At 38.7% G+C, this 25,740-nt stretch overlaps 1 protein-coding gene across 1 annotated transcript in view; it reads left to right on the top strand.

Annotated features, from left to right (window-relative positions):
- Nucleotides 1–25,740, top strand: part of LOC306883740 (protein diaphanous homolog 2-like) — a 440,640-nt gene that overhangs the window by 376,192 nt on the left and 38,708 nt on the right. The window contains exons 28-30 of the mRNA XM_079439172.1: nucleotides 6,751–6,886; nucleotides 19,294–19,386; nucleotides 21,355–21,405. Coding sequence (XP_079295298.1) covers nucleotides 6,751–6,886; nucleotides 19,294–19,386; nucleotides 21,355–21,405 — 280 coding nt within the window. The remainder of the gene's footprint in view (nucleotides 1–6,750; nucleotides 6,887–19,293; nucleotides 19,387–21,354; nucleotides 21,406–25,740) is intronic.

Genomic DNA, 25,740 nt, shown 5'->3' with positions numbered 1-25,740 from the left:
TGTGGTTCAGTTAGTGTAGATTTTGTGTTGGCCAAATAGGCCCATCTGTGGTGTGGATTTTTGTCCTCCATCTCTCTCGCTCTCTTCCCGGAAGCCAAGTGTGTACGCATTGCATGTAGGGCAATACATATATGATGGTTCCAACCAAAAAAAAAAAATGTGAATATGAATTCTAGAGCCCCTGGCTGTGGGATGAGCCACCCTTTTTTGTCCTCATGCATAAGACGAGGCTATTCAGATATTCTATTCTGAGGCTGGGCAAACAGGAGAGACTACAAAGCCACCTCCACAATGCAGGATTGCAGCAAGAGTGCGCTTCCTTAGTGTCACTCCGCTTCACATGTACCCAGCAAATATATTTACATAGACGTCTAGTCCTCAGTGGCTGCCTGGAAGGACACCATCCTATCCTGTGCTTGCCAGCATGCATAAGCACACCCGGGGTAGATGGAGTCCATATTGGCAAATTCAATTCCGCAGCAATCCCTCTCCTAGAGTAGTGCAAACACTACTGAGGACAGCAGCCCGGCGAGTGTCGCCTTACCAATCTAGAGATTGCACGACAGCGTGTTTCCATGAAATGTGCTTTTCCCTGGTGGTTACGTTGTGTTGATTGGTGTTAGAAGTAAATTGCTTGTTTATCATCGTCTTTCATATTAGCAGATCTAGTTGGTGATTCATCCAACTGAAAATTTTATCAAATCCTCCCACAATTTCTTCACTCTAGATGGATGCATTTATAAATTGTTAATATGTTATGTGTCTGATCTTATTAATTCAAATCCTTCTACTAACTTTGGGTTTTAAAAAGATAATTTACCCCAAAATTAAATGAAAATGCATGCAATGCATTAGTTTACCTGTATGACATTCTTTCATTTGTAGAACACAAAATAACTCTTTTTGTATGGAGACAATTAAAGTCAGTGGTGTTTTTTTTTTTTTGGTCATACAGGTTTGAAAAGGCATGAGTGTGAATAAATAGTTTTTTACAACACCGTCCTTTTAAGGACGGACAGATTGAGCGCTATCTCTCTAATTTTTAAATAACCCATCCTGAGTACTCTAATTAACCAAAAGAGTTTTAAGGAAGACTTTTCCCCTGTAATCAGCTTTCTTAATGACTTTGGATTATTTAGTGTGCAAACACAATTAGCCGGCCTAATTTGCCTTAACCTATTGACTGGTGGCCACCACTGACAATCACAGGACTTCCTGCGGATTTCAATCCTTCCTGTTTACTTCTATCATTTATTTTTTTTTAAACTAACCTTTGCATAGAGCCATATCTGCAGCCGTGAGATATCAGCTTTCTCTGGCAGGGAGGACCGATGGGGATGCGATTTGAATTTGCAACAGTCAGAGGCACTGTGACCACGAGAAACAAATTTGCGTGAGGCCGTGCGGCTTGGATGAATGCTCTTCAGGGCCGTCCGTGAGCGAGAACACGATCATGGTCTAAATTGTGCATTTGATTCTTTTAAGCAAACGTATGTGCTGCATGTAGAAACAGCAAATTGCACACATCCCACCATCATTCTTGTTTATGCTAATGCGATTCTGTCCTTTTGTAGTCAATTGCAGCGACGTTTTGCGCCATGAGAATGATATTCAAAAGCACTCCCTCTGGGTGTTGTTTATCTCATGTAAAGCTTCCTAATACCTAAAACACAATTAAGAAAATTGATAAAATGATAAATACTGCCCCAGGCTAATTAGGATCAGGCAAAAGGTTGAAAACATGTTTGTTGCCATGGTAATTAGGGTTTTTGCATGTTTGATGAGAGTAAGATAATTATGTAGTGTAATCGTGTTTGCGGTCGGAATTGTTTGTTTATTTATAAAAACTTCTGCCAGCAGGAATTATTTTTTGTCACTATGAATAAATGATTTTTCAATTAAGGATCTAACGCTTGACAATGAGTTTGATTCTATCTCCAGTTACAAGAGATTGAACTGTCAGTTTTGGAGACCCATAATCCAGTGGCTTCATAATACTCTATTTGAAAATGCGAAATCACAATAACAGGAAGAATTGTTTATGCTAATGCTTGTTGTCACTCTGTGCCATGAATAGATGAATATAGAATTCCTTTTTCGCACTCTTTGAAGGACAGCCATATGCGTGCTGACTCAATTACTTTTTATTAGAACAAGTATTGTGTTTATTCATTGCTGACTTATAGTTTTGCAGCAAAATGCTCATTTGGAATAGGTGCATCTCTCTCTGTCTTGTGTTCATCCTTGTCCTTGTCGTTTCAAGAAATGACAGTGAGCGCGTGGGTTCCTGTTCTCGGGCTTGACGGCAGATCCGCTATTGACCACCATGTTGAGCTGTACTTTTCTCCTCCCACACTGGAGCCATGATCCTTGTGTCTCGGCACCGAACACGACACGCAAGTCGGAAACCCTAAGGGAGTCTGAAAGAGCCAGACTGTCGACACTCATCATGTCGTACCAAGAACGAACAAGACACACACACATATGCATACTCAAAACACTCATTCCTCCCTTTAAGGCAAGGCCTGTCAGGTTAGTGGTGCAGGCCTGGGGTGAAGAGACCTTTGCTGTGCTGGAAAGGTTATGTAGAAGTGGCTTATTCTCTCCTCTCTGCTGTGTCTCCGTGCCCTCTGAGTGTCTCCGTCCAGCTCTCTCATCGTCTTCATACCACCTCACACCTCCGTGGCATTTACAGAAGAAGAGAGGAGGAGGACGATATCTCTGAGTCTCAATGTACAGGCCTCTCTCCCACTCGCTGGTGCCCCGCCAGCATTGCCGCCACCACCACATCCTGGCATTCAGTCGCTGGAAATATCGAGGATGGACGCTGTGTTATCTGCTTCCACATTAATGCGTATGGAGATTGTAGCTCAGTGGGGACAATGGCAGTATCAGGAGCCATCTTGATGTTCAATTAGACAATCGCTGTCTGCTTCCTTTTCTCAGCACTCATTGTTTTTTTTTCACTGTAAGCAGAAAAGCTCCAACTGTGTGCCTTTAGCCTTCAAGCAGGCCCAGATGAAATCTGTTAACTTGCTTAACATTTTCCTTGCAGATTTTGGAATTTAGGAAGGGATTTAATGTTATGTATAGGTATATACAGAATGTGTGTGTGTGTGGGGGGTGGGGGGGGTAGTTGAAAACAAGAAATAAGCCAAATCTGGTAAATCATCACAAAACCTAATTTTGGGAAAGAAAGAAAGAAAGGGAAGTTTTATGTATGGTTGTATTTATTTATTTATTTATTTTTTCCCTTCATTTGTACACATTCTGACAGTTTTCTGAGAGGTTATAATATTTATGACAAGCTGTATATAAAAATAATAGAAGTCCATTGCATGCCCCCATTTGGAGAAACACTAAGTAAATGTGTGTCAAAATGTTCGTTTATTCATGTATTGTTTTAAAGGGGTGGTTGATTGCGATTTCACTTTTTTAATGTTAGTTAGTGCGTATAGTGCTGTTTGAGTATAAACAAAATCTGCAAAGTTACGAAGCTGAAAGTTCAATGCAAACGAAGATATCTGTGTCAGATATCAATATCAATGTCTTTTAAAATTATGCCAGTTTAATGCCTACAAAAACTGCTCGTAGGGACTACAACGTAGGGCTGCTCGATTTTGGTAAAAATCATAATCATGATAATTTTGGTCAATATTGTAATCACAATTATTTAACACGATAATGAGGGGGCCATATGACCAAAACTTTATATGAGTGATTTATTTAAAGATAGTGATACATGGGTAACTAGCCTATTAGAAACAAACTAATTAACAAAAAGTCCTCAAAATTATTGAAAATAATTAAACTGTCAGTCATAAAAAAGTAAAGGACAAATACAATAGAATAATGAGATACAAATTAAACAAACTGTGTTTTAATGCAAGTCTCAAGCAGTTAACACTAACAGCCTACTACAGAAATGAATAATAAAATGTAAAATCAAACAGCATAGTCTTCACTGTAAGAATTAAACTTCATTTGTTTCTTATTAAAGCTACAGAACTCATTCACTCAAAAGCAGTGTGTGATTTTTGAATTTGTCTAGTCTTTTGTAGTTTGAGTAATATTAAGCACACAGTCGAAGCAGGAATATTACGGTGATGCATTGCTGCCGCAGACATAATATTTTTTCCACTCAATTATGTCGTAATAACGAGATCTTTTCTCATTAAAACGGCATCTTTTCTCGTAATACCGTGATATGTCGTAAAAACTATATAATTTTCTCGTTAAAACGACACCGTTTTTTTCTCGTAATAACGACATTATTTCATAAAAAAGATATGTTTTCCGTTATAATAGATATATGGTACATTATGTGAGCGAGCTGAGCTATTGTTCGCGCTGCTGTCGCCACAGTCTAACATAAACGAGGATCTGAACGCTGCTGAATTGAAATAGCTGTTTGAAATGTATTTTAATGTAATGGTTTTAATTGTAGCACATGAAATAATGTCGTTATTATGAGAAAAAAACTGTCGTTTTAACGAGAAAAGATCTCGTTATTATGAGAAAAGATGTCGTTTTAACGAGAAAAGATCTCGTTATTACGAGAAAAGATGTCGTTTTAACGAGAAAAGATCTCGTTATTATGAGAAAAGATGTCGTTTTAACGAGAAAAGATCTCGTTATTATGAGAAAAAAACTGTTGTTTTAACGAGAAAAGATCTCGTTATTACGAGAAAAGATGCCGTTTTAACTAAATAATTGAGTTAAAAAAATATTATGTCTGCAATGCGTCACCGTAGGAATATAGCCTGCTGTCACTTTAAGAGCTGCACAGATCCAATTTACGGTTACATGCATATTTTCATTCTCAACTCTTTACGTTCATTTATTACATGACCGACGAATGTGTACATGAATAATTATTAAGTGCTGCATTTTGACACATTTTTGCGTGTATTTGATCATTTAGGCACGTATCTTGAGCTAAAAGATGACTTTACATGTTCGTGTTCTGTTCCGCCTCTGAGCGCATATATCTTCCTGAGGAACAGCGCAAGTTCTCTTTCATGCTTTTAAAAACATGAATAAATCTAATATACTTCTATAAATCAAGCACGTTCCATTTTGCAAAAGTCACGTTACATGATTTACTGATTTGCTCGTGAAATTGGGCTTTTATGGAGGAACAAAAGCGCAGCGCTGGAAAGGAGGCAAGATGGGGAGCAATAATCGTTTTATCTCGATTATTGTATTTTCATAATCGTTGGAGGCCGAAATCGAAATTAAATCTGTTTTTCGATTAATTGCATAGCCCTACTACAACGAGTTACTTCCCGGGTCCATTACGTCAGGAACCTAGATAAACCCTGCCCCAGGGAAAACACAGCAAAGGGGCGAGGCCATGCTGCGCTGCTTTAGAGAAGAGGAAGAGAAAACTGGGGGAAAATCTATTAATATATGAATTACAATTCTGTCTTCTAGCGATTTTAATGGATTTACCTGTTTCAAAATCAATGTTCTAATGTAGTGGTTCTTGATCCTGTTCCCGGCGTCTCTCTCTCTCTCTCATTCAGATCGTCAGATCAGTTCCAAAAAACTGTATCAATTATACACTTATTTTCACATAGCAATGAGAAGCTTTATACATGCGTGTGTGCGGTTGCTGTGCTGTATAACAGTTTTAATCAGAATAAAACTGTATATTAAAAGCTAACAGAAGCGGTAGCACTTAAATAACAGCGTATCTAGGTGTATGAACAAACAACAAACTTAGGCCTACCATTAAAAGCCATGCTTGATCCTCTTCACTAATATCCTCTGTCTCTCAATCGGGCTCACAATGATAAGCAATATAGACGACGGCATTGTTTACAATACAACCGGAGCACATGCAGCTGAGGTGAGGGGCGGGATGTTCAGATGCGCACTAGAGGCGGTTTAGCCAATCACACCAGCTAACCAATCTGAGCCCACTGCATATTTCTGAGGGAGGGGTTTTATAAAACCAGGGAATAATCGGGGCGTTTATCAGAGAAGGGACAGAGCGGTGTATAATAAAGGTAAATTATGTGAAAAATAATTTTTTTTTTTTTTTTTTTTAAACGAAGCATGAACACGTTTGACTGCACCCCATAAACACAATCAAGCCCTTACTTTAAGTAATTTTATGTTATTTAAAAATAAAATTAGAGCTTTGCCGTAAGATTAATGTGTAATAGTTGCTCGTCCATGCATGCATGCATGCATTCATTCATTCATTCATTCTCCAAATTAAGTATTCAAAATTGTATCATACATGTTTTGAATGCTCTTTAAAACATAATAAAAAAAAAAAATTAATGACAGCTTGTTGCTCATTTCCTCCATATATATCCTCTTTTTTTGGCACACAACCCTCTCATTAGAACCCGTGTCTAACCTTCTTGCCTCTGGTAGTGGGGTCATGTAAACCTTGTAGTGGGATTTGAAGACATGTTTGGTTATTTTTTTTTCCTTTGTTTGTTTGATTAATTAGTTTGCTGAAACAATTTTGCAAATGTTTTCTCCTGAACTCTAATCTAAATATGTTATAAATACCAGAGGTTTTGATTCTGTTGAGTTCTGCAGGTCTAGATTCAGCGTGGGACTGCAGATAAGCATTACCCTCATTGTGTATGGACTCACCTTTGTCACTCACTGTTAGTCTGTCACTCCACATTATAGAATTATGCTGGAATTTTCTTTCATTTCCCCTCTCTTCCACAGTCTTCTCATTTGCCCTCTAAATTCATTGTCTCTCTCTTTCTGACACTTCAGGATGCTGTGCGGGAGAATCACAAGAAGAGGGAGATGGAGGAGAAGATCAAGAGAGCGAAACTGGCAAAGGAGAAAGCTGAGCGAGAGAAACTAGAGAGACAGCAGAAGAAGAAACAACTACTTGACATGAACAAAGGTACGGCGCTACTGCCCCGCCGGGGCCCGACTGCAGCCCGAATCACGATTTCACACGGTGCTAAGCACTGCAGGGATGGTGATGGAGGGACAGGGCCACACTTCCTCTGTGAAAAATCACACTCTTCTCCGCCTATTCGCTCGCACTAAATGTACAGGCAGATTAGATGGGCTAGGAATGTTTTAATGAAAAGTATCTATTTAGTAACTGTCACAGTTTAAGAAAACAGTGACAGGAATATGAAGACATCTGTCAAGTAAATGTTGACGACAAGGATGGTAATTACAATGCCGAACACACCAGTGTGAAATCCAGCCGGAACCAAAGGGATTTCAGCAGTAATAACCATTACAGCTGTTATGATAAAATAGAAAATAAATTGTGTATACTGAGCATAAAACTAATATTGTCACATCTGCAAATGGTGGGTGATTTTTAGTGATTTTTTAGTTACCAGCCATAAAACTGTGTATGCATTATTTTGTTTAAAAAAGCTGGAGAATAAATTATTATTATTATTTAATAAAATTATTCAAATTAAACAAATCAATTAATATCAAATTCAGTTGAACTGTAAACTATTTCATATTTATTACTATTATTATTATTATTATTACTACAGCTGTCCAATTACAGTGCTAATATTTAAAGTTGTTTTTATCGTACATATTATATTCTTAAAATTTATTTTTAAAAGTTACCAGGAAAATGGTGAAAAACACACTTTCATATTCTCACCACCGCTGTTTTTTACTCTCATTTGGTGTTCATTTTAGGCTCTTTGTGTAGGCTGTGTGTTTTATTAGCTGAAGCATTTGTGCTATTGCTACATGAAGGTGCAGAGCAAATCGGTAGCAGTATGAGACTGCGCTGACAGGCCCCTGCCAGAGAAGATGTAGGTCACATGTAAAGATAAGCATCTCAGGTTCACTGCTTTTGTAGAGCAGACAGATAATGGATTGGCAGATTTACTTTGGCCTAGTAAATGGAGTTGAGAGTTAACTATTAAGTTTTTGCAAGCTTGCTCAGTTTATTTCTGCAAGAGGTCATGTCGACAATAGCTTAATTCATTTTAGATTACAGCAAAACTGGTTGGATATGAAAAACAAATTGTCCTCCATGCGCCATATTTCAATATCTACGTGCATATCAGCCCTGTAAATTGTGTTTTGAAAAGAAATGTGTGGTTCGGTTTAAAAAAGAAAGAAACAAAAGTGTCAAGATGTCTCAACGCAGCTTGCAAATTCATGGCACATTCTTGCCATGAGAGTTACGATGTACTCACTGCACTGCGCTATTCTGATCCTTACAATGAGACAGAAATTCCTGCCTCTGGCCAAAAGCTTTTTTCACAAGCTCCAACTAAAAATGTCACAGAGCCCAGCGCTTTACTGTGGCTTTACGTTTGAGAAAATGACATGTAGAATGTAGGACTTGGCTTCCGCAGGATGACTGAAGCATGCTAGTTTCCTAAGAAGTGACCGCATTGAATGCTGAGCTCGTAATAATGCAGATGGAAAGACAGAGGATAACACACCCTCTAGTGCAGTCGAGAATACCTTATCTGTAGTTAGCTCTTTCTCTGCGTCAGAGCCCATTAAAGACTTTTATCTTTGAACTGCTGTAGTCATCACTAGATTTAAAGAGAAGAAATGTCAGTGAGTTCAGTTGTGCATTTGGCTTTGTAGACATTCAGATGCATTATATAACAGATCAGCCTTTTTTGCATTCAAATATGAATATGAAACTATGCTGTTGTATACAAATGTTATTGAAAGAAGTATTTAATTGGTCAAAAATGCAGTAAAGCAGTAATCTTGTGAAATGTTAATACAATCTAACACAACTGTTTTCCATATATATGTACATATATATTTTTTTCCAAATGATCCTTCAGTAATCATTCTAATATGTGGATTTGGTTCTTAGGAAATGTTGCAGACTGCCTAATAGTTTAATCAAAACTGTTTTTTTCCAGTATTCTTTGATGAATAGAGAGTGCAAATGCTAATTTTCTGTAACAATATAAACATATTTACTGACACTTTTGCTCAATCCAAGTCATTCTTTCTGAATAAAAAAATAAATAAATGTATTGCATAAAATCTAAATGACCCCAAAACTTTAGACAATATGATGATATAACTTTCATACAGTATGATGTCTGTTAAGCATTATATAATATGTATTTATGCTTTAAGGCAAGCTGTTACAAATTCCTTCTGGCTCTTGAATTAGACCATTTTTCGTGCTTGGCTATATTCTCTAAATGTTCCATGTTGCCAGCATCTGTCTGTTATTCCCTTAAACTTGAATTCAGATCTCACCTGCTGTTTTCGATCACCTACAGAAGGATATTAGAAAGTGCAGTTCTTTCAAATTATTATTATTATTATTTTTTTTTTTCAGTTAACATTTTTCTTTCCACGAGGGAACAATATAATGATTTGTCTTTTTCTTTTCTTTTTTAATTAATATAAGCAAAACTATAATGATTGTTTGGGTATGAGTAGTTTAAAATATATATATTTCTGCTTTACAAACATTAATTAACCCAATAACACTGTAATCAAACACCATTCAGTGGCTCGGTTGGGTGTCTTAACAGAAAATAAAATAATTCTTAGTATTAGGAACGAGTGAGCTTAGCTAAAGTGCATATGTATGTTTTTATTTTTTGGGGTTTTTTTTATTAGGGCAGCACTATTGTGTTGCTCATTTCCTCCATATATATCCTCTTTTTTTTGGCACACAACCCTCTCATTAGAACCCGTGTCTACCCTTTTGATTAATTATAGATTTTAAGGCCTTTTCAAAGGACTATTTCTATAAAGAGATTTTTGAAGTCATTTTGCAAATTGATATCTAATGCCCTTCACATGCACATGATTAACAATGAGATGCATTTTTAATGAGGGTTTAATTCATTTAGGGTTAAGAGGATGTGTTTGACGGGACGGTGGAGCTGAGCAAATTAATATCTGTACCATTTTCATTTTTAAAGGTATTTTTAAAGTCACACATACTGTGTCTGGAAATGTGTCCTTGCAAGGTTTCATGAGCAATTTTGAGTGCCATGTGATTGATGTGTATGGCAAGTGGGGCAAAATCTGTTTTTCTTGTAAAGCATTAGAAATCCTAATATGGGAAATTGCTCATGAAATCATTCCCCTGCCCCCCATTTGTTTTAATTTCCTCTAAGTGGATTTCCATATTCTCTTAGACTGACCAGATGTTCAGCATTCACCAAATTGCTTAACCCGCTGAAAGTAAATAGGGAATGATGTAAAATAGGCCTAAATCCACCTAATCCTTCTATCTTTATTAGGAAAATATGTTTTGTCCTAGCAGGGCAGCCATTTTGCCAGAGGATATGAAACTATGTTGTATACAGGGTTGCGAAACATCACTAAGAGATGATATGACTTCCTGCATGCCTGTCTACTGTCTCTCAGCCTGCTGGCTGTTTCAGGGTCACGGTTGTGGGTCACTACAAGTGTTTGTGGCCACATGTGGTGTTTGAGCTGAATGAGGCATGGCATAAGGGCTTCCATAAAACACAGGAATTGTTCTTGCCATATTTTAAGTTAAGTGTAGCTGAATGGTTTTGTCCTTTCCTACTCTTGGATAAAATAAATTTACCCAGCTGTTGTTGTCTTTTTATACAGATATAATGTTACAGATTTGGCTCAATCGAGACCTGTTTTGACTGAGGACAAAAAGAGACATGACCCTGTCCAATAATTCTGTTCATCTGAGACAGTTCAGTAACAAACACGACACAAGCGAAGGAGAAAATCTGTCCTCTCATTCTGTTCGATTACTGGTGTCTAAAAATCTTTTCAACATATTCGACTTGATTTTGATGTGTTGTCATTTTCCCAATTGCTGGTGTTTCAAATCTCTAGTCCAGTTAGAAAACGGAGAATGTTGTTGTTGTGTGCGGTCACTTGCTGAGTCATCGTGCATAACATCTTTCATGCGCCATATAAAAACCAGACGATACAATAAATTATGTTGTTAAATAAGATTGGCACACATCTGCTCGAGCCAGGAAGAAAGTAGCTTTACTTTCCAGTCTGACAAGTACAAATGATCCCTTTAAAGGTTTAGAAAAAAATAGTGTAGGATTAAAGGGCTAAAAGTACGATTAGTGTATTCTTTTGAATATTTCTTTTTTTTATGTGATGATAGCTGTCATTATCTGTATGGTTGAGCTCAGTTTTGTAAGGTCTGTCTGCTAGGGTTTCAGAATGAATACTGCTCTTTATGTCTGAATATTTTCTATAACTCATTACCATTCATTCAGTGCTCTCAGTCACAGACAGACAGTCGATAGGTTCAGTTTAATTCTCTCTGTGTGTAGTGCGATTTGTGTGCACTTATATTTTAGGGCATCTTTATATAGTCTGTGAAGTGTAATTTTTCCACCAACAATGGCACCAAACAGAATTTTGTGAGAAGAATGTTTTCAGACATATTTGAAACACTTTGTCACAAGCAATCAGACTAAATAGCCCTGTCCCAGTCTGTTGAGCACTGTTGAGCCATTTGGGTCCTCTTCATAAGAGACTTTGAATCATTCTTATGTGTGTGTGCTTATTAAAATGATCATCAATTGAGGGCTATTTTTTCAGCAAACACTAATATTTTTAAAAGTGCTGAAAAATGCTGAATTTCTAAATGCTGAAAAATAACCCTCAAATGAAGATCATTTTAAAAAGCACACGCATATATGACAACACACATATGTCAGTCAGCAGGTGACTGTGTGCAGGTCTCCTGGCAGAAAGGTAATTCTGATAAAGGTCGTGACTTTAGAATATGTTAATCTGTGTGATGCAAACAGAAAACCACGAGAAGCCACACACCCCACTGTCTCTCCTCTAATTATCATTCTGTTTTTTAATTAGTCATTGAGATATGCCATCTACCACATTGGTCATTATGAATAAGTGGACCAGATAAGTACCGTTGCATAATGCTGAGCCGACTACGGCATGTCATTATCTGTATTTTAACTATCATATTAAATCTGGGCTGTCTGCAGGCTTCAGTGTCGGTGCTGAGAAATGAGCGTCTGTCCTATATGCATATCAGCGCTCCCCATCAGCTCTTCAGTGTTATTTACACCCACTGTCAGGGAGCTCAATCCTCTTTTGAAGAATGCCACGTTACATCCCAAAGCCCGCTGGTTCCCAAGCATAAGCAAATTCCAGTCAGGAAATCTTGGAGCGCGCGACTGCTGGCATTGTGAATTTTTTTGTCATTACCTTGAAAGACGCCAACAAGGGCGCCAAGCTTATCTGCTGTAGTGCATCAATTCTAATAAATAACTGCATATTAGCGTGTGCCGTATCAGCAGCCAGATGCCCATGTGCCTTAAGGCGATGATAGCATGGCGAATTTTGCCATCAGTCTGGCCAGAGACGCGTTAGCCGTCTCTAAATATCTAACGTGCGAGGAGCGAAGTCATTGATTTATGAAGATAAGCATCTGTGTAAGTCATGGTGACATCCAGGAAACCCGCCATATTGCCATTAATATGTTCCCATCTGACTCCACATTCTGAAATGAAGAGATACAGCGGCCGTGATTATGCCACGATAATATGTTCATTTTCATCTCCCCGATTTTCCTTCAGAGAATATTTCCATTTTAAAAAATGTCATTTTTTTTCCCTTAAATAAGAAACTTTTTTCTCCTTTTTGTAATGCTGTTTTGTGTAGCTATCCCTAATTAGGGTAGCACTAAATGTCCTAATCACTTTAAGCCTCTTTAACTTAATTTAGCCCACTCTCCCTCAGGTCATAGCAGAAATGAGTGGATACATCTGAGAATCCTTCACCGCCAACACCCTCCCACTCTCCGAGTGCACATTTGCGCTGTTGCATGTCATTAATTTACAGCCATGGGTGGTCTACATTCTGATAATTCCTCGTCGAGAGTTCGGACCTGGAGAGCCACTCCGCAGTCACTCAAAAATAATTAAACTCGCTGCACAGAGCCCAGACATCACGTTTTCAAAACCTAAATCCTCCAAGAAGAAAATTAATGACGGATTTTGGAAAGGACAACAACAGTGCTTGAAACACAGGTGTTTTGTTTTTCATACATAGGGATTACAGTATAGCAAGAAAAACAGTGATCTCTTTGTCTCGTCCCTTACGAGATACAGTAAGTGCCGGACTCGCTGGATAATTTATGAAGTGTATTCTCAGATAAGCCAGGCTCATGTGGTCTGTGATCTCAGCTAGCAGATGGCAAGGAGAGCAGGGAACAATCACTAAGCATCACCAACCTGATAAACCACTGTGGAGATTCATTAGCATACGGAAAGATGGCAAGAAAAATGTGGAGCACGTAGGACAGATCTCAGCTATCTTTTATTTCTCCTTGTGAACTGAATATGCAAATGGCTTGGCCTCTCAAAAGCCAGACCTGCTGTATAATAGTCTGTTCCTGGAGTTTACACTTTAGCCTTTCTCCTCCTTCCAAACCAAGCATGTCTGACATCCTCTAATGCAGAGCCATGCAGCATCCGTCCACTTTATTTTTGTTTTTGTTTTTCTATTTATTCATGCATGCAGCTGTCCAGGGCATCAAAGCTGGAGTTTTTCTCTGTGACGCTCGCGAAATAGCCACTGCATCTAATCCACTTCCATCTCCTCCCAGCTGACCAATCAACCTCCTTGAACGAGGGACGGACATAACCTGGGTGGAGTAGTTATCTGCTCTGGCAACCTCTAAACACCAATCTCATTGGTCCCCTTTTCTGCTCTTCATTGTCTGAGGACCAGACCCCTTGGCGCCTATGTAAACTCGAAGAGGGAGCGCCCCGCTCAAGGAGGGGATGTGTGAGCATCCCTAATTAAATTACACACAGACATAAGTGGGTTTTCACATCAAGCTGCTCCAGCAAAACGCTCCAAAATGCCTGTCTGGTGCCACATCCATCTTCTTCATTACTCCAGAGTCTGGGCTTATTCTCTCAGAGTGCTTTGGAGCTCTCACTCCAGCAGGCCAGCTGACAGGTCAGTGTCATATCTCGTGTCAGATCCTCCAGAGAGACAGCACCTCATAACAGGTGCGAGGCTGGAACCGGCAGGAATGTTGACTCTGCTGCTAATGCATTCTTAGTGGCTGCGGTGAACGGGAATCTCTCAAACAAAGAGTGGCAGAAGGGAAACAAGTCCAAGATGCACCTGGCTCCCCGACGCAGGGCTTTGTTCACAATGTATGTGCAAGGTTAATTGCACAGGTGCCTTTCTCCAGGGTGACGGATAGATTAACATGCTTTCCCAAAAAAAAAACTGAACGACAAGAAGGGACTAAGATGGTGGAAGCTGCTCATATTTTTCAAGCAGGGAGCTTTAAGATCCTTCTATTAATGTGGAAATGAGAGCTTGGGGTCTATGGCTGTAGGCTGGTCACTGGGAGGACACAGTAATAGATATAATGTCCTCTGGATGGGTCTTTGTTTTTTTTTTATTTAAGAGGCAAAAGTTTTGTGCGTTTTAGCCTCCCTGGAGCAATTGTCTTCTTGAGAACCAACTCAAAATGAGTTCTCAATCGATCCTCCTTGTTTTCGTTCAACACTATGGACAGATTGCAGGTTGAATTTATGAACAGGGCTTGTTGACACTGCTACATAATTGATACTCACTAAGAAAAGGAGCAAAACAGCTATTTTCACTCAGAAAGTACTAGTAGATTTTACAAACAGTTACAAAGAAACGGCAAGTAACATTTTTTTCATAGTAAAGAGCCACAGTGGCTACAATTCCATTAAAATGTATTTATTTTGCTTTTTATCTTATAAAATAAATTTGCAGCTTAGCTAAAACATAGCTACTAATCTCAGTACTTCAGTAGTCATACTGCTTCATTTTGTTTATTTATAGGAATTTATGTTCTTTAAAGCCAGTTTGGCATTTGGCTGGCAGTTTAGTGACACAAAAGACATCTGGCTCTTTTAAGTGCCTCCGTTCGACTGGCGTTAATGTATGATGAATACATCACCATAACCTTTTATCCTCAGCCCGCCTTAGTCTTAGACAGACTGAATTCTGGTCATGCCGTTGGGACACAGCAGATGAAAACAGTTTCTGCTTCTGTTAACAAAAACAGTTTCTGCTTCTGTTAACACTCTGGTGTATGAGGCGATTTCATATACACCATAATCTCCTAATCCTGATGATTTGCTGCAAAGTCAGTGTTCTAGCAAAGCTCAGTTACATACACATATACAGTGGCACACAAGCATTACGAGATGCGTGGCATTGATACCAGCTATGAGAAAGGAAGAGAGCGAGTGTGCGAGGCCGAGCGTGCACGTGCATACGTTGTAGAAATAATTAAATGTCAGCCAGTCCGCTCCGTTGAGTGTCTCACTGGGGGTTTTACGACCTGCGCAGTCTCGCTTCGGCAGCCCTTCTCCATGACTCAGTCCTCCAGATGCTGTGATGCCACTCTTGCACACACACTATGAGAATACACAAGTTTGTGTTTTAACACACTAACCCTTCTCCCCCACTGCTGCTTCTTACTCGTTGTGACACTTGACTTTGTTTCTCTCCTCCCCCGTTTCTCTCCCCCTGTGCCGTGGAAGATAAGCTCCTACCCTCTGCCAGGGTGCTTGTTGGGGAAGCTAATCTGATGTGTGAAGTCCACAAATCCGACAGAGGGCTGTGCTTGTTATCCCCTAATTAAAAATGTGATAGTGCACCCATAAATATATTGGAGAGACTGAACAGGGCCCCAAGGCATTCTGGTACATTTGGCAGGAGCCTGAGGGGCAGAGAACCACCTGATAGCCAGACAGTAAAGAGATAGATAGCAGAAAGGGAGAGACAATAGAGAAGATACAGATGCAATGCTAGCTGTTACAAGAGTTCGCTTTATGTTGCTTAAGTTAGTTGAAACACTTCTTTGCAAATAAGCCTGGGTGGTATGGCTTAACATATTTCTGCTACGGCCTAAGGAGTAAGAGTAATCATAACTTTAACCAGAAGCAAAATTTATTTAATCAAAACATGTTTTCCAATGTGCTTTTCACACAAGGAAAAATTATATTTTATATGCACCAATACAGCAATAAATATTTATAAGCAGTAATATTTATCTACATTTTTTAATGCATATATGTGTGTGTTTGCACAGGCTGTCAGTCTGTGCATTATTTTTTAGTTATTATTTATGCAAGTTACATTGTTGCACCAGTAAATGGTGGCTTTTTAAAAGTAGAATCGTTCACTGAACCAATTTATTCAGGAATTAAAAACCTGAATTATGAATGAGTCGTTGATTCATTCACTGAACCAATTCTCTTGAGTTGAGTCAAATGACTTTTAAAAACAAAAGAATAAGACTAGAGACCGGTGTGCTGAATCATTCTACTACCCTAATTTATTCAGAAACTAATCAACACCACCACAGAACCTTCTGTGGTGTTTTTTTGGAATTATTTTTATTGTCAAAGCAAAAAATACACAAAATCATTTTGTATAAATTCATTGTTATGAACTGCTGTTTAAAGCAATGTCACGTTTCCAGTTGTGTTGTATTGTGTTGTTTACATGAGTAATTTGTTGCTTGCCCACTTATGCTGTCTTTAGCAAAATAGTGTGTAAATGGCAACAGTGATTTTGGCGGTTGTGTTGGTTAATTTCACACTCCCAAAACAATAATATTAAATATGTTGTTCAGTTGTTTTTAAATGTTAGTTTTTGTTGTGTTTCCTTGAAGACTGTTTGTCCTGAGTTTTGTCACAAAACAAAAAAGGCACAGTGTTGCTGATTAATAGAGTTAACTTTAAATGTGTTCCTTGAATAATATTGCATCATACATCTTCTGTTTTCAAGTTGTTTGGTTCTTTTAATATACAGTATTCTTTGCTTTTAAAACATCCTGCACTGATGAGAAAGATAAATAATGTAGACCACATGATGTTGCAGTTCCTCTCAGATCCATGTGGAGAGATCAAGAGTCCAGCTGGTTCTTGTGGAAGCATGGCCCAACAGGACATTGTTAATGGAGCAGTCATGGGTCGCTTGGGAGCATGTTTCCCGGTTTAGTAATTTTGCTTTCTCGTGTCTGAGATCCTCTGGACCCAGCCTTCCCAGCTCTCCTGTTCTGGCCATTGCAGATGATGAATTGTGTTACAGTTAAGCAAGCAAGAAGTAGGACAAATTGATCAAAGTGTCAGGTGCCCCTTGTGATGTTTAGGTCTCCAAAACAGCTTGGGGTCAGATGGATGTGGTCGTGTTTTGGGGACGCAAACTTTGGGATGCAGCTACTTTAGGAACTGTCATTGCTTTCAGAGGACGATGTCTCGCTCGTTGGAAGGAGCCAGCGAGATGCTTGTCCTGGTTTGAACCAATGAGCAAAGCTATCAGCCAAGGTGTTGAAGAGCAATTAGAGATAAGTCATGCTTGTTCTGCTCTGGTTTGTTCTGGAACAGCTAGTTTAATTAGCTTGATTTAATCTGGGTGGCTATTAAACGCAGCACACTGTGTGAACTGCTTCTTAGATTTTTTTTAGTAATGGTCTCAAGTACAAAATTATATAGAAGCCTTTGTTTAATGTGTACGCTTGTTTAACGTATAAGTATTTGCGCTGCTGCTTCCAGCGGAAAATGCACTTGTGCAGTTCTGCCTCAGTGTAGCGAGTGTGTGGCATTTTCTGAAATTAATTATGTAGCCGTGTCTTCCTCTTTATAAATTCAATTTGCTGACTGTCATCTACTTTGAATGTGCGAGGAAACAAAAGATTGATTAACATGCCTGAAACTGCTGCCTAAAGCTACCGGCATCTCCGCCACAGACGTTTTCTCTCTGTCAAGGCAGACGTCAAATCCCAACCCATTCACTAAATATTTCCACAGAACGTGTACACAAAAGAATTGATGAAACGATCCCACATGCAACAATAAGTCACCGTAATGATTCTAGTTTAAAATAATGCCTCTGCTGGACCACCATGATATAGTGGGGACCCTTAGTCTCATTAATGCTGGGTAGAGATAGATGACCCAGATAAAAGACCCAAAGATTATTTCTGAACCACATCATTGACCGATGCTTTCGATGTTCGGTGTCATATGCCCATGCAAGAAAAAAATTGCTTTAAAATTTTACAAGTGGAAGTCAAGGAAATGCAGTATATTAAGTTGTGGAAGAATGCGACTGCATATTAAGGAATGAGGGAACAAATGTAAATTCGATATTTAATCAATATTTATTGATTTTTGTATTGATTATATACCTTTGTGGGGCAGTCGGGTCCTAATGGACTTGTAACCCGAAGGTCGTGGGTTCGAGTCTCAGCTCCGGCAGGGATTGTCGGTAGGGGGAGTGAATAACCAGCACTCTCTTCCACCTTCAATACCACGACTGAGGTGAGACCCTTGAGCAAGGCACCAAACCCTCAACTGCTCCCCGGGCGCCGCAGCAATATGGCTGCCCACTGCTCTGGGTGTGTGTTCACGGTGTGTGTGTGTTCACTACTGTGTGTGTACACTTGGATGGGTTAAATGCAGAGCACGAATTCCGAGTATGGGTCACCATACTTGGCCACACGTCACTTCACGTATATGATGTTATTTTGAATGAATAATGAGGGAATGAATAATGAATAACATTTTAAATATTATCTAACAATATCTTAATTGTATATATTTTTTTTCTTTAGTAAATTTAATTTGTTTGTTTATTTAATTGATATATTATCATAATGACGTGTTGTCTTTATAACATCACACTGCAAGGGGATCATCATATTACTGGAATGTTGGCAGTTGGAATGTTAAACAAATTAAACAAATGTGTGTTAATGGGCATCTTATTCCTCCATATTTTGCTCAGAGAAATTAATTCTGTAAATCCTTAATTTGATTGTTTCTCCCTGCGAGTTGCCCTTGCACTGATTTTGCCGCATGTCTCATTGTCTTTTAAAAGTCAAACCCGTTTGCCGCGGAGACGCGTTGCACTTCGGTGGCACAACCATTTTCGAGGCACATCCCATTGTCATCGAACAATGATAAAAAGCCCCTGTATTGACCGGCTCCACACTAAATCTCGGTAAAGAGCACTTAGCTCCCCTGTGCAAGCCTCAGAGCGAATACCTGTCAATGGCCATCAGTGAACACTTTCATTCTCTGGCTCCTCTCCATATGTTAGCTGCCGCCTCGAAGCGTTCGTGCATTTAGGGAGCCGCGCTGTTCTCTTTGCCCTCTGCCCCATTTGCCTTGCCTTATTGCTGTTCATTTTTCGCTTTTCCTTTTACTCCCACACTCGGTTTTTAGTAGCCTGACCACAGTGTGTGGTTTTGTGTGTGTGAGTTGGAGTCTATGTGAATGTGTGGTACATGAAACTGAGCTCTGACAGGCAACTTTGTCCTCTCTACAGAAGGTGATGAGACGGGGGTGATGGACAGCTTGATGGAAGCCTTGCAGTCTGGAGCAGCCTTCCGTGACCGCAGGAAACGAACCCCACGCAATGGTAAGACTGCTTATACCTGCACCTCCTCTTGCTTTACATTTCTCATTTCCCTCAAATGAATAGTTCATCCACAAATGACGATTTTGTAATCATTTACTCATCCTCATGTTTTTACCAAGCTGATTGACCTTTCATACACATGGAGATGTTTTGAAATATATACCTGTACCTGTTGTTGTTGATATTTTTAATGAAAGTACAAAGAATGTGCACTAGAGCTTGCTTGCTTTGAAAAGGACACAAAAGCACCATAAAGTAGCTTCAGTTTCAGTCTGTTCCTCAAATAAACCTGTTGTGTGGCTTCAATAGACTTGTAAAATGCACTATTCATATGAAGTACTTTTATGATACTTTAATGGTGCTGTTGCATACTTTTTAAAACATGAACGCATTTCCTATGCTTAGTAGGCTGCATTCATTTGTTTAAAAATACAGTTAAAGCTGTAATATTGTGAAATATTATTACAATTAATTTTTTTTAAATTATATTTTAAAATGTTATTTATTCCTGTGATGTCACAGCTATATTTTCAGCAGCCATTATTAAAGTCTTCAGTGTCACATGACATTTCAGTAATATGATTCTAATATCTCTTTGGTGCTCAAAAACATTTGAAAAACAGTTATGCTACTTAATGTTTTTTTGTGAAAACTCTGATACATTTTTTAGGATTTTTTGAAAAGTTCAAAGTTAATAAAATAAAAAGTAAATAACCCCAAACTTTAGACTTTTGAACAGTAGAGTACTTTCTTCAAAAATTGTCTTTCTGTGTTCCACAGAACAAAAAGTCATTCATTGTTTGGTGTGAGAAAGACTAAATGTACATTTTTGGGTGAACTATTCCTAAGTAACACTTTGGCTCAGTTTATTGCCCTTCTGTAGGTCTCCACCTCGAAACTGTTTTCATATTGGATTCATTGCCACATTACCATTCGTAAGTCACTGATTACAGAAATTGATTGTAGACTCTGGGTCCTTGGAGGATGGTTTAACATAATCTTAATGTTAACATATTCCATCCTGCCATGATGAATCGCTCTGACCCAAGGGAGGAGAAGCGGACCACCTGCTGTAGGTGCTATGTCGAATTGAAATGCCAAGGACGGGCAGACAAGTGTCTATAACTGCTGTAGCTTTCCAGAACAGCCTTGTACGATGGCCCCAATAAGTCACTCTTTTCCCGAAGTCCTTGTCCATCCATGCTTACAGTGCATGAACCCGTTTGTGTCATGAGATATATGTTGTGTACAGACTGACAAAAAAAAAAAAAACAACTCAGCATCATTAGAAAAGCCAGATAAGAAAAACATGCCAAAAGACATCAGGAGGAAATGCATGGTGTAAACTTTAGATCGTCACATCAGTGTACCTCATCTCCATATACCAGCATCCTCAGCAGTAACTGATTTGTCCCTGCACTGTTTTTCTGGCTTTACTTCATCTCATCTTGCACAAAAAAAAGTTCTTCCCATGATCCCTTGTGTCAGTGCGGAGGTCTAATAAGAGGGCATGAATAAGTAAGGTGTCATGCTGTATCAAACCTGTCTCCCACTCAGTGGGGCTGCGAGGCCCCCAAGCGCTGCCCCCTGACAGAGCCTGCCAGAGAGCCGCACGCTCAGAGCTCACCTACCCCATCCAGCTCTGTGGCCCAGTCTCCCTGACATCTGTTTGAATAAGACTGACATTTAGGAGAGAAGCGAGTGTGTAAATTAAACCTCACCAGTGCTCTTTCTCTCTCTCTCTTCTGTCTCATACTCTGTCTCTTTCTCTCCGCTCGCTTTCTTGTGCTGAGTGTCGCTCGTCCTCTCTCTCTTTCTTTTTTGATGTGTGTGGGCTGAGGTTTGACAACACTGAGAGTTTCAGAGTGGATAATTGGTTACGAACTCCTGAAATACCTCTTGTTTGACGTCTCTCCCTATTTCTCACTCTTTTTCTGTCTCTCAATTTCCTCTTCGTCATTGTTGCAGGTGATCAAAGCCCATCCTGTTCTGCACCTCGGTGGCCGGGTGCTAACCATGGTAATAAAATGAATCTATGTTTACCCCACTCGCCCTGCTGTTCTCCCTGTAACACTTGCTTATTGCCCCGACTCTAAAAAATGTTTTGGTTGAACTCTAAACAAACTACACTGAGCTCCACAACTGGATCTGTACAGATAGCTTTCTCTCTAAGGCTTTGTTCAGACAGGCTGCCTGAAATCAGATTTTTTTTTTTGGCATTTTCAACTCAAATACATGCAATTGATTTTAGTATGAATATCCAAATCAGATTTTTACAAACTCAAATAAAAACATATTAATATGCACATTTTGGAAAGGTTTTAGCCTGAATAGCCAGATCAGATATAGACACGTAACATCATGGAAAATGCATGAATTAGTTTAGATCCATCTTTGTTATTGAATCTCAACACACAGCCAATGAAACAAAACAGACAAAATTGTTATAACCAGAACTGAGTGGTGCAGATGAACCATTCAATGACAAGTGAAAATTAAAAGTAATATAAAAATAAAGAAGGTGCTGTGTGCAGTGAAATAGGTACAAATGGCTAGTGCTGTGACGGTGGCAGATTTTTACCACCACGGTGGTAATGGACCAACTACCGGTGGTGATGCGGTGTTTATATATATAATAATTATAATTTTGAAACAAAATATGAATAAATGCGGGCGCGGCTCAAACTAATAACAAACGTATGTGTTTATTTTAGCAGTTCTGTCAGTGAACACAGCAACGCGCAGCCTGCAAAACACTAGGCTATCAAATAAATAATACAGCTAAATAAGAAAGTAGCCTAAATAAGCAGCCTAAATAATTCGTAACTTCAATCACATGCTGGAAAATCTGCATTGGTCTGATAACAATTAGAACGTAAACACTAATGCTTAAGCCTACCTTAGCTTTTATATAATGTTAGATTTAAAATTCTTTGAAAGAAAAACAAACATGTTGAGGACCTCATTGGTGTTATGATGTTTCCTGCCGCACTGAAGATGTTCAGATGGTGTGCTTGTTGTGTAAATGTATTTTAAGCAACCGTGGCCAGGTATCTTGCCTCGTTATTCCACCACCAAGCAAGCGGTTCTTCGCTGGCCTCCTCGCAAATAGCAACTGGAAACGGCTCTTGAGATATGAAGTTCTCGCCCATTTAACGAGCCACACCGCAACAGCTAAAGTCTGTCTACACTCGACGCGACAAAGCAACCGTTAAAAATCATTTGAACTTTGTGTCAGCACGTCATAAATAAAATGAGGCATCAGTTTACTGTCGGGTATTTGTTGTGACGCACCGCATCCAGTGTAGACAGCATTACTGATTAAAATGTATTGTGTTAAATTGACTATTGTATTTTGTCGTGCCGCGCAGCGCCTCTCGCGTCCGGTGTAGAGACGGTGTAAAGGAAATGCCGTGGAGGTAATTTGTGAGTTTTATGAATTAACAGTCTAAATAAAACAATTTTCAGCTAAATGGTATATGCTATAAATGCCGAATTCTATTGCAACTGTTACTATTATTGCTCTTGTATACAAAAATGCTTGTTATAGAGTGTATGACGTCACATGCATTACTGTTGGTGGCAATCAACCACCACAGTGACACGGTTGTCATGGCAACCGTCACAGCCCCACAAATGGCTGGACTGGCAGATTCCATGACTTTTCCAGTTGTTTTTGATTAACTCCATAAGGATAAAAAAAAAAACCTCACCTTTTTGATTAGCTATGTGTGATAATGTTTTGTTTATGAAATGTATAAAAATGGCCTTGGAGTTATAAGATTTTAGTAGTTTACATGACTTTTCCAGCTCTAAAGAAGTTTTAGCTTATTTTGTCTTTTAAAAAATCATTTTATATCATCTGTAGGCCCCCTAGTGGGCCCCAGCCCTCTAGTTGCTAAACCTTGGTATAGTAATTTTATGTCAACGTGCAAAAAATGTGACGTATAATGAGTAAAGAGCTATAATGAGTAAACTTGGATATAGCTATTAAAGATAATTAATGATAGACACGAGCAGAAGGAACAGTTGTCTGAACTGCCTGATTTAATTTATTATGTCAGTGTGTTTAAAGAATAAATTTGAAAAATAAATCTGATTTAATTACAGAGTGAATAAAGCCTTAGAAATTTTGACTCCCAACAAGATTTCCATCAGTGCATTGATTTGATTATTATCTAATCGAGTGTGATGGGAAGTTTTGTTCACATATATTAGGTGAGATTCATTTAGAGGAAATCAACTTTTGATCTGGGAGTGCAGACGTTCCTTTGGGTCCTCTCCAGTAGTCGGAGCTCAGGCTAGTTTCTCCTGTTTCTAGCCATCCTAGATGACCTAACTAGTGCACCCTTGCAGTGATGAAGCATGGCAGCACGTCCACGCCTGTGAAAGGCGAATAGAAATGATCTGTCTGAAGGTTCATTGCTTTCCTTAATTCCCATTCATGGATTTTTTTTCTCGCTCTCTTTACTCTTCCTATAAAGCTTGCCATTCTGTTTAAGTGTCATCCCATGCAAAGAGCACCAAAAATGCTCAGTTTTTAATAGATTCTAGCCTTTCTCTGCCCTGGCCTACTTTAAAAATGCTATGACAGAGCTTTATTGCACACAGAGTCTGTGTGGGTCTTTAAAGTGTGTGTATGCCAGTTTCTTATATTCTATATGCCTGAAATGACTTGTTAATGTGTGCACGAAACAGAATCCCCTCACCATTATGCTTTGCACGCCTGTGAATGGCACAGCTACAGAAATGCCTGTATAAAGCATATTCAGTACCACACTGAGCCCTTTGGTGAATATGTACATTATTTATGATGTCAGTGAATGTGTTTTATCTTGTAGCTTTCTGCTGTTTTACTGATATGGTACATGAACCATTTGGAATATATCAGAATGAATCCAGCATCTGGATCAGCAGGGTTTGTACATGTCATAATGCTCTTGGGCTCCAGATTCAGTGACCTGATCTTGAGCTTAGCTTGAATGACTTTTGTAAGAATCAGCATTTGTCTATTTGTTATATTAAACAGAACTTGGATAACTGTTTCTGTAAAAAGACTAGCAATAGTCCTATAATAATAATAATAATAATAATAATAATACAACTTCAACAAATAATAATATAAAATGCACTAAGTTCTGACAGGCTGCTACGCTCATGAATATTAATCACGTGCATTTGAACTGAATTGTTGAAATCAAAGTGTGGATAGTGATGAGTGAGTGTTAGTGAATAGGATTACTACTTGTGCATTAATCCTGCCCACTGCCAATGGAACTAGTTGGAAGTGGCTTCTGCTTTGTCTTAAAGATACAAGACTAAAGTAATGAATAATTGCAATTTTGTCATTTTGACAGTAAAACACAATAAAGAGTACCACATGCATGTAGAGTGTCAATTCTATGTAGCAGGTACTGTAAAATTATTTCACTTTCTCTTTCTTTTTGTGTGCATTTGAGATAAACACAAGAAAGCTAGTTCTCTCAATAAAGCTACTGTGAGTGTGCACCTACAAACTAGAATTTACATTACATTGTAAATCCATTGATATCAATGGGAATCATGCACTATAAAGCCAGAGAGAGAAAATGCAGCTGCCTGTGGTACAATTCAGTATATTCTCACTTTATTCTCACCTGTCAGACACTGTCAGAGTGTTCTAGTGTAAAGTAGTAATAGTAGGACACAACATTCAGTGAAAATGTCTTTGCTGAACTGATTTAGCTTCTAACTCAATTTATTAACCAATAACTAAAGACCATGTTAATTAGATATGTTGTGGATTTACTCACAAAGTGTTCTAGCAATAATTGATTTAATAATTTAAAACACCTTTACTTTAGAACACTTTTGGATGTGCCTCTATGAAAAAGGATCTATTTGAGGACAGGCATCTGCTTTAACACTTTGTGGAGAAGCTACTTTGAAACTGTAGCTTGCCAATTTAGAAGCTACTTAGGATTTATAGTTAAAGGGATTGTTCACCCAAAAGTACAATTTTGTTTGGACCCCTGTGACCCCAGAATATCATCTTCTGTTTTGTGCAAAAGAAAAAAAAAAAGGTGCATGGGTGTGGCATGACATGATGATTAGTAAATGATGACAGAATTTTAATTTCTGGGTGAACTATCCCTTTAAAATGGAGCTTTAGATGAGCAGAATCCTTAAACAAAATAGCATGTCCATCATCTCCAGCCCAAATGATTTGGTGATTGTCATTCAGCATTTGCAGTATAGTTGCATTAATCATGCATGTAAGAATATAGAAACCAGCCAAACATGACAAAACGCTAGGCTTACAAGTTCTACTAATTAGGCTCTGAAGCATTGGTGCATTGATGTAGGTCAGCGTGC

The sequence above is a fragment of the Barbus barbus genome, assembly GCF_936440315.1.
Source record: "Barbus barbus genome assembly, chromosome: 17".
In the NCBI taxonomy this organism is placed as follows: domain Eukaryota; kingdom Metazoa; phylum Chordata; class Actinopteri; order Cypriniformes; family Cyprinidae; genus Barbus; species Barbus barbus.
The sequence above is the reverse complement of the archived record's forward strand: the minus strand, read 5'-3'. Positions and strand labels throughout refer to the sequence as shown.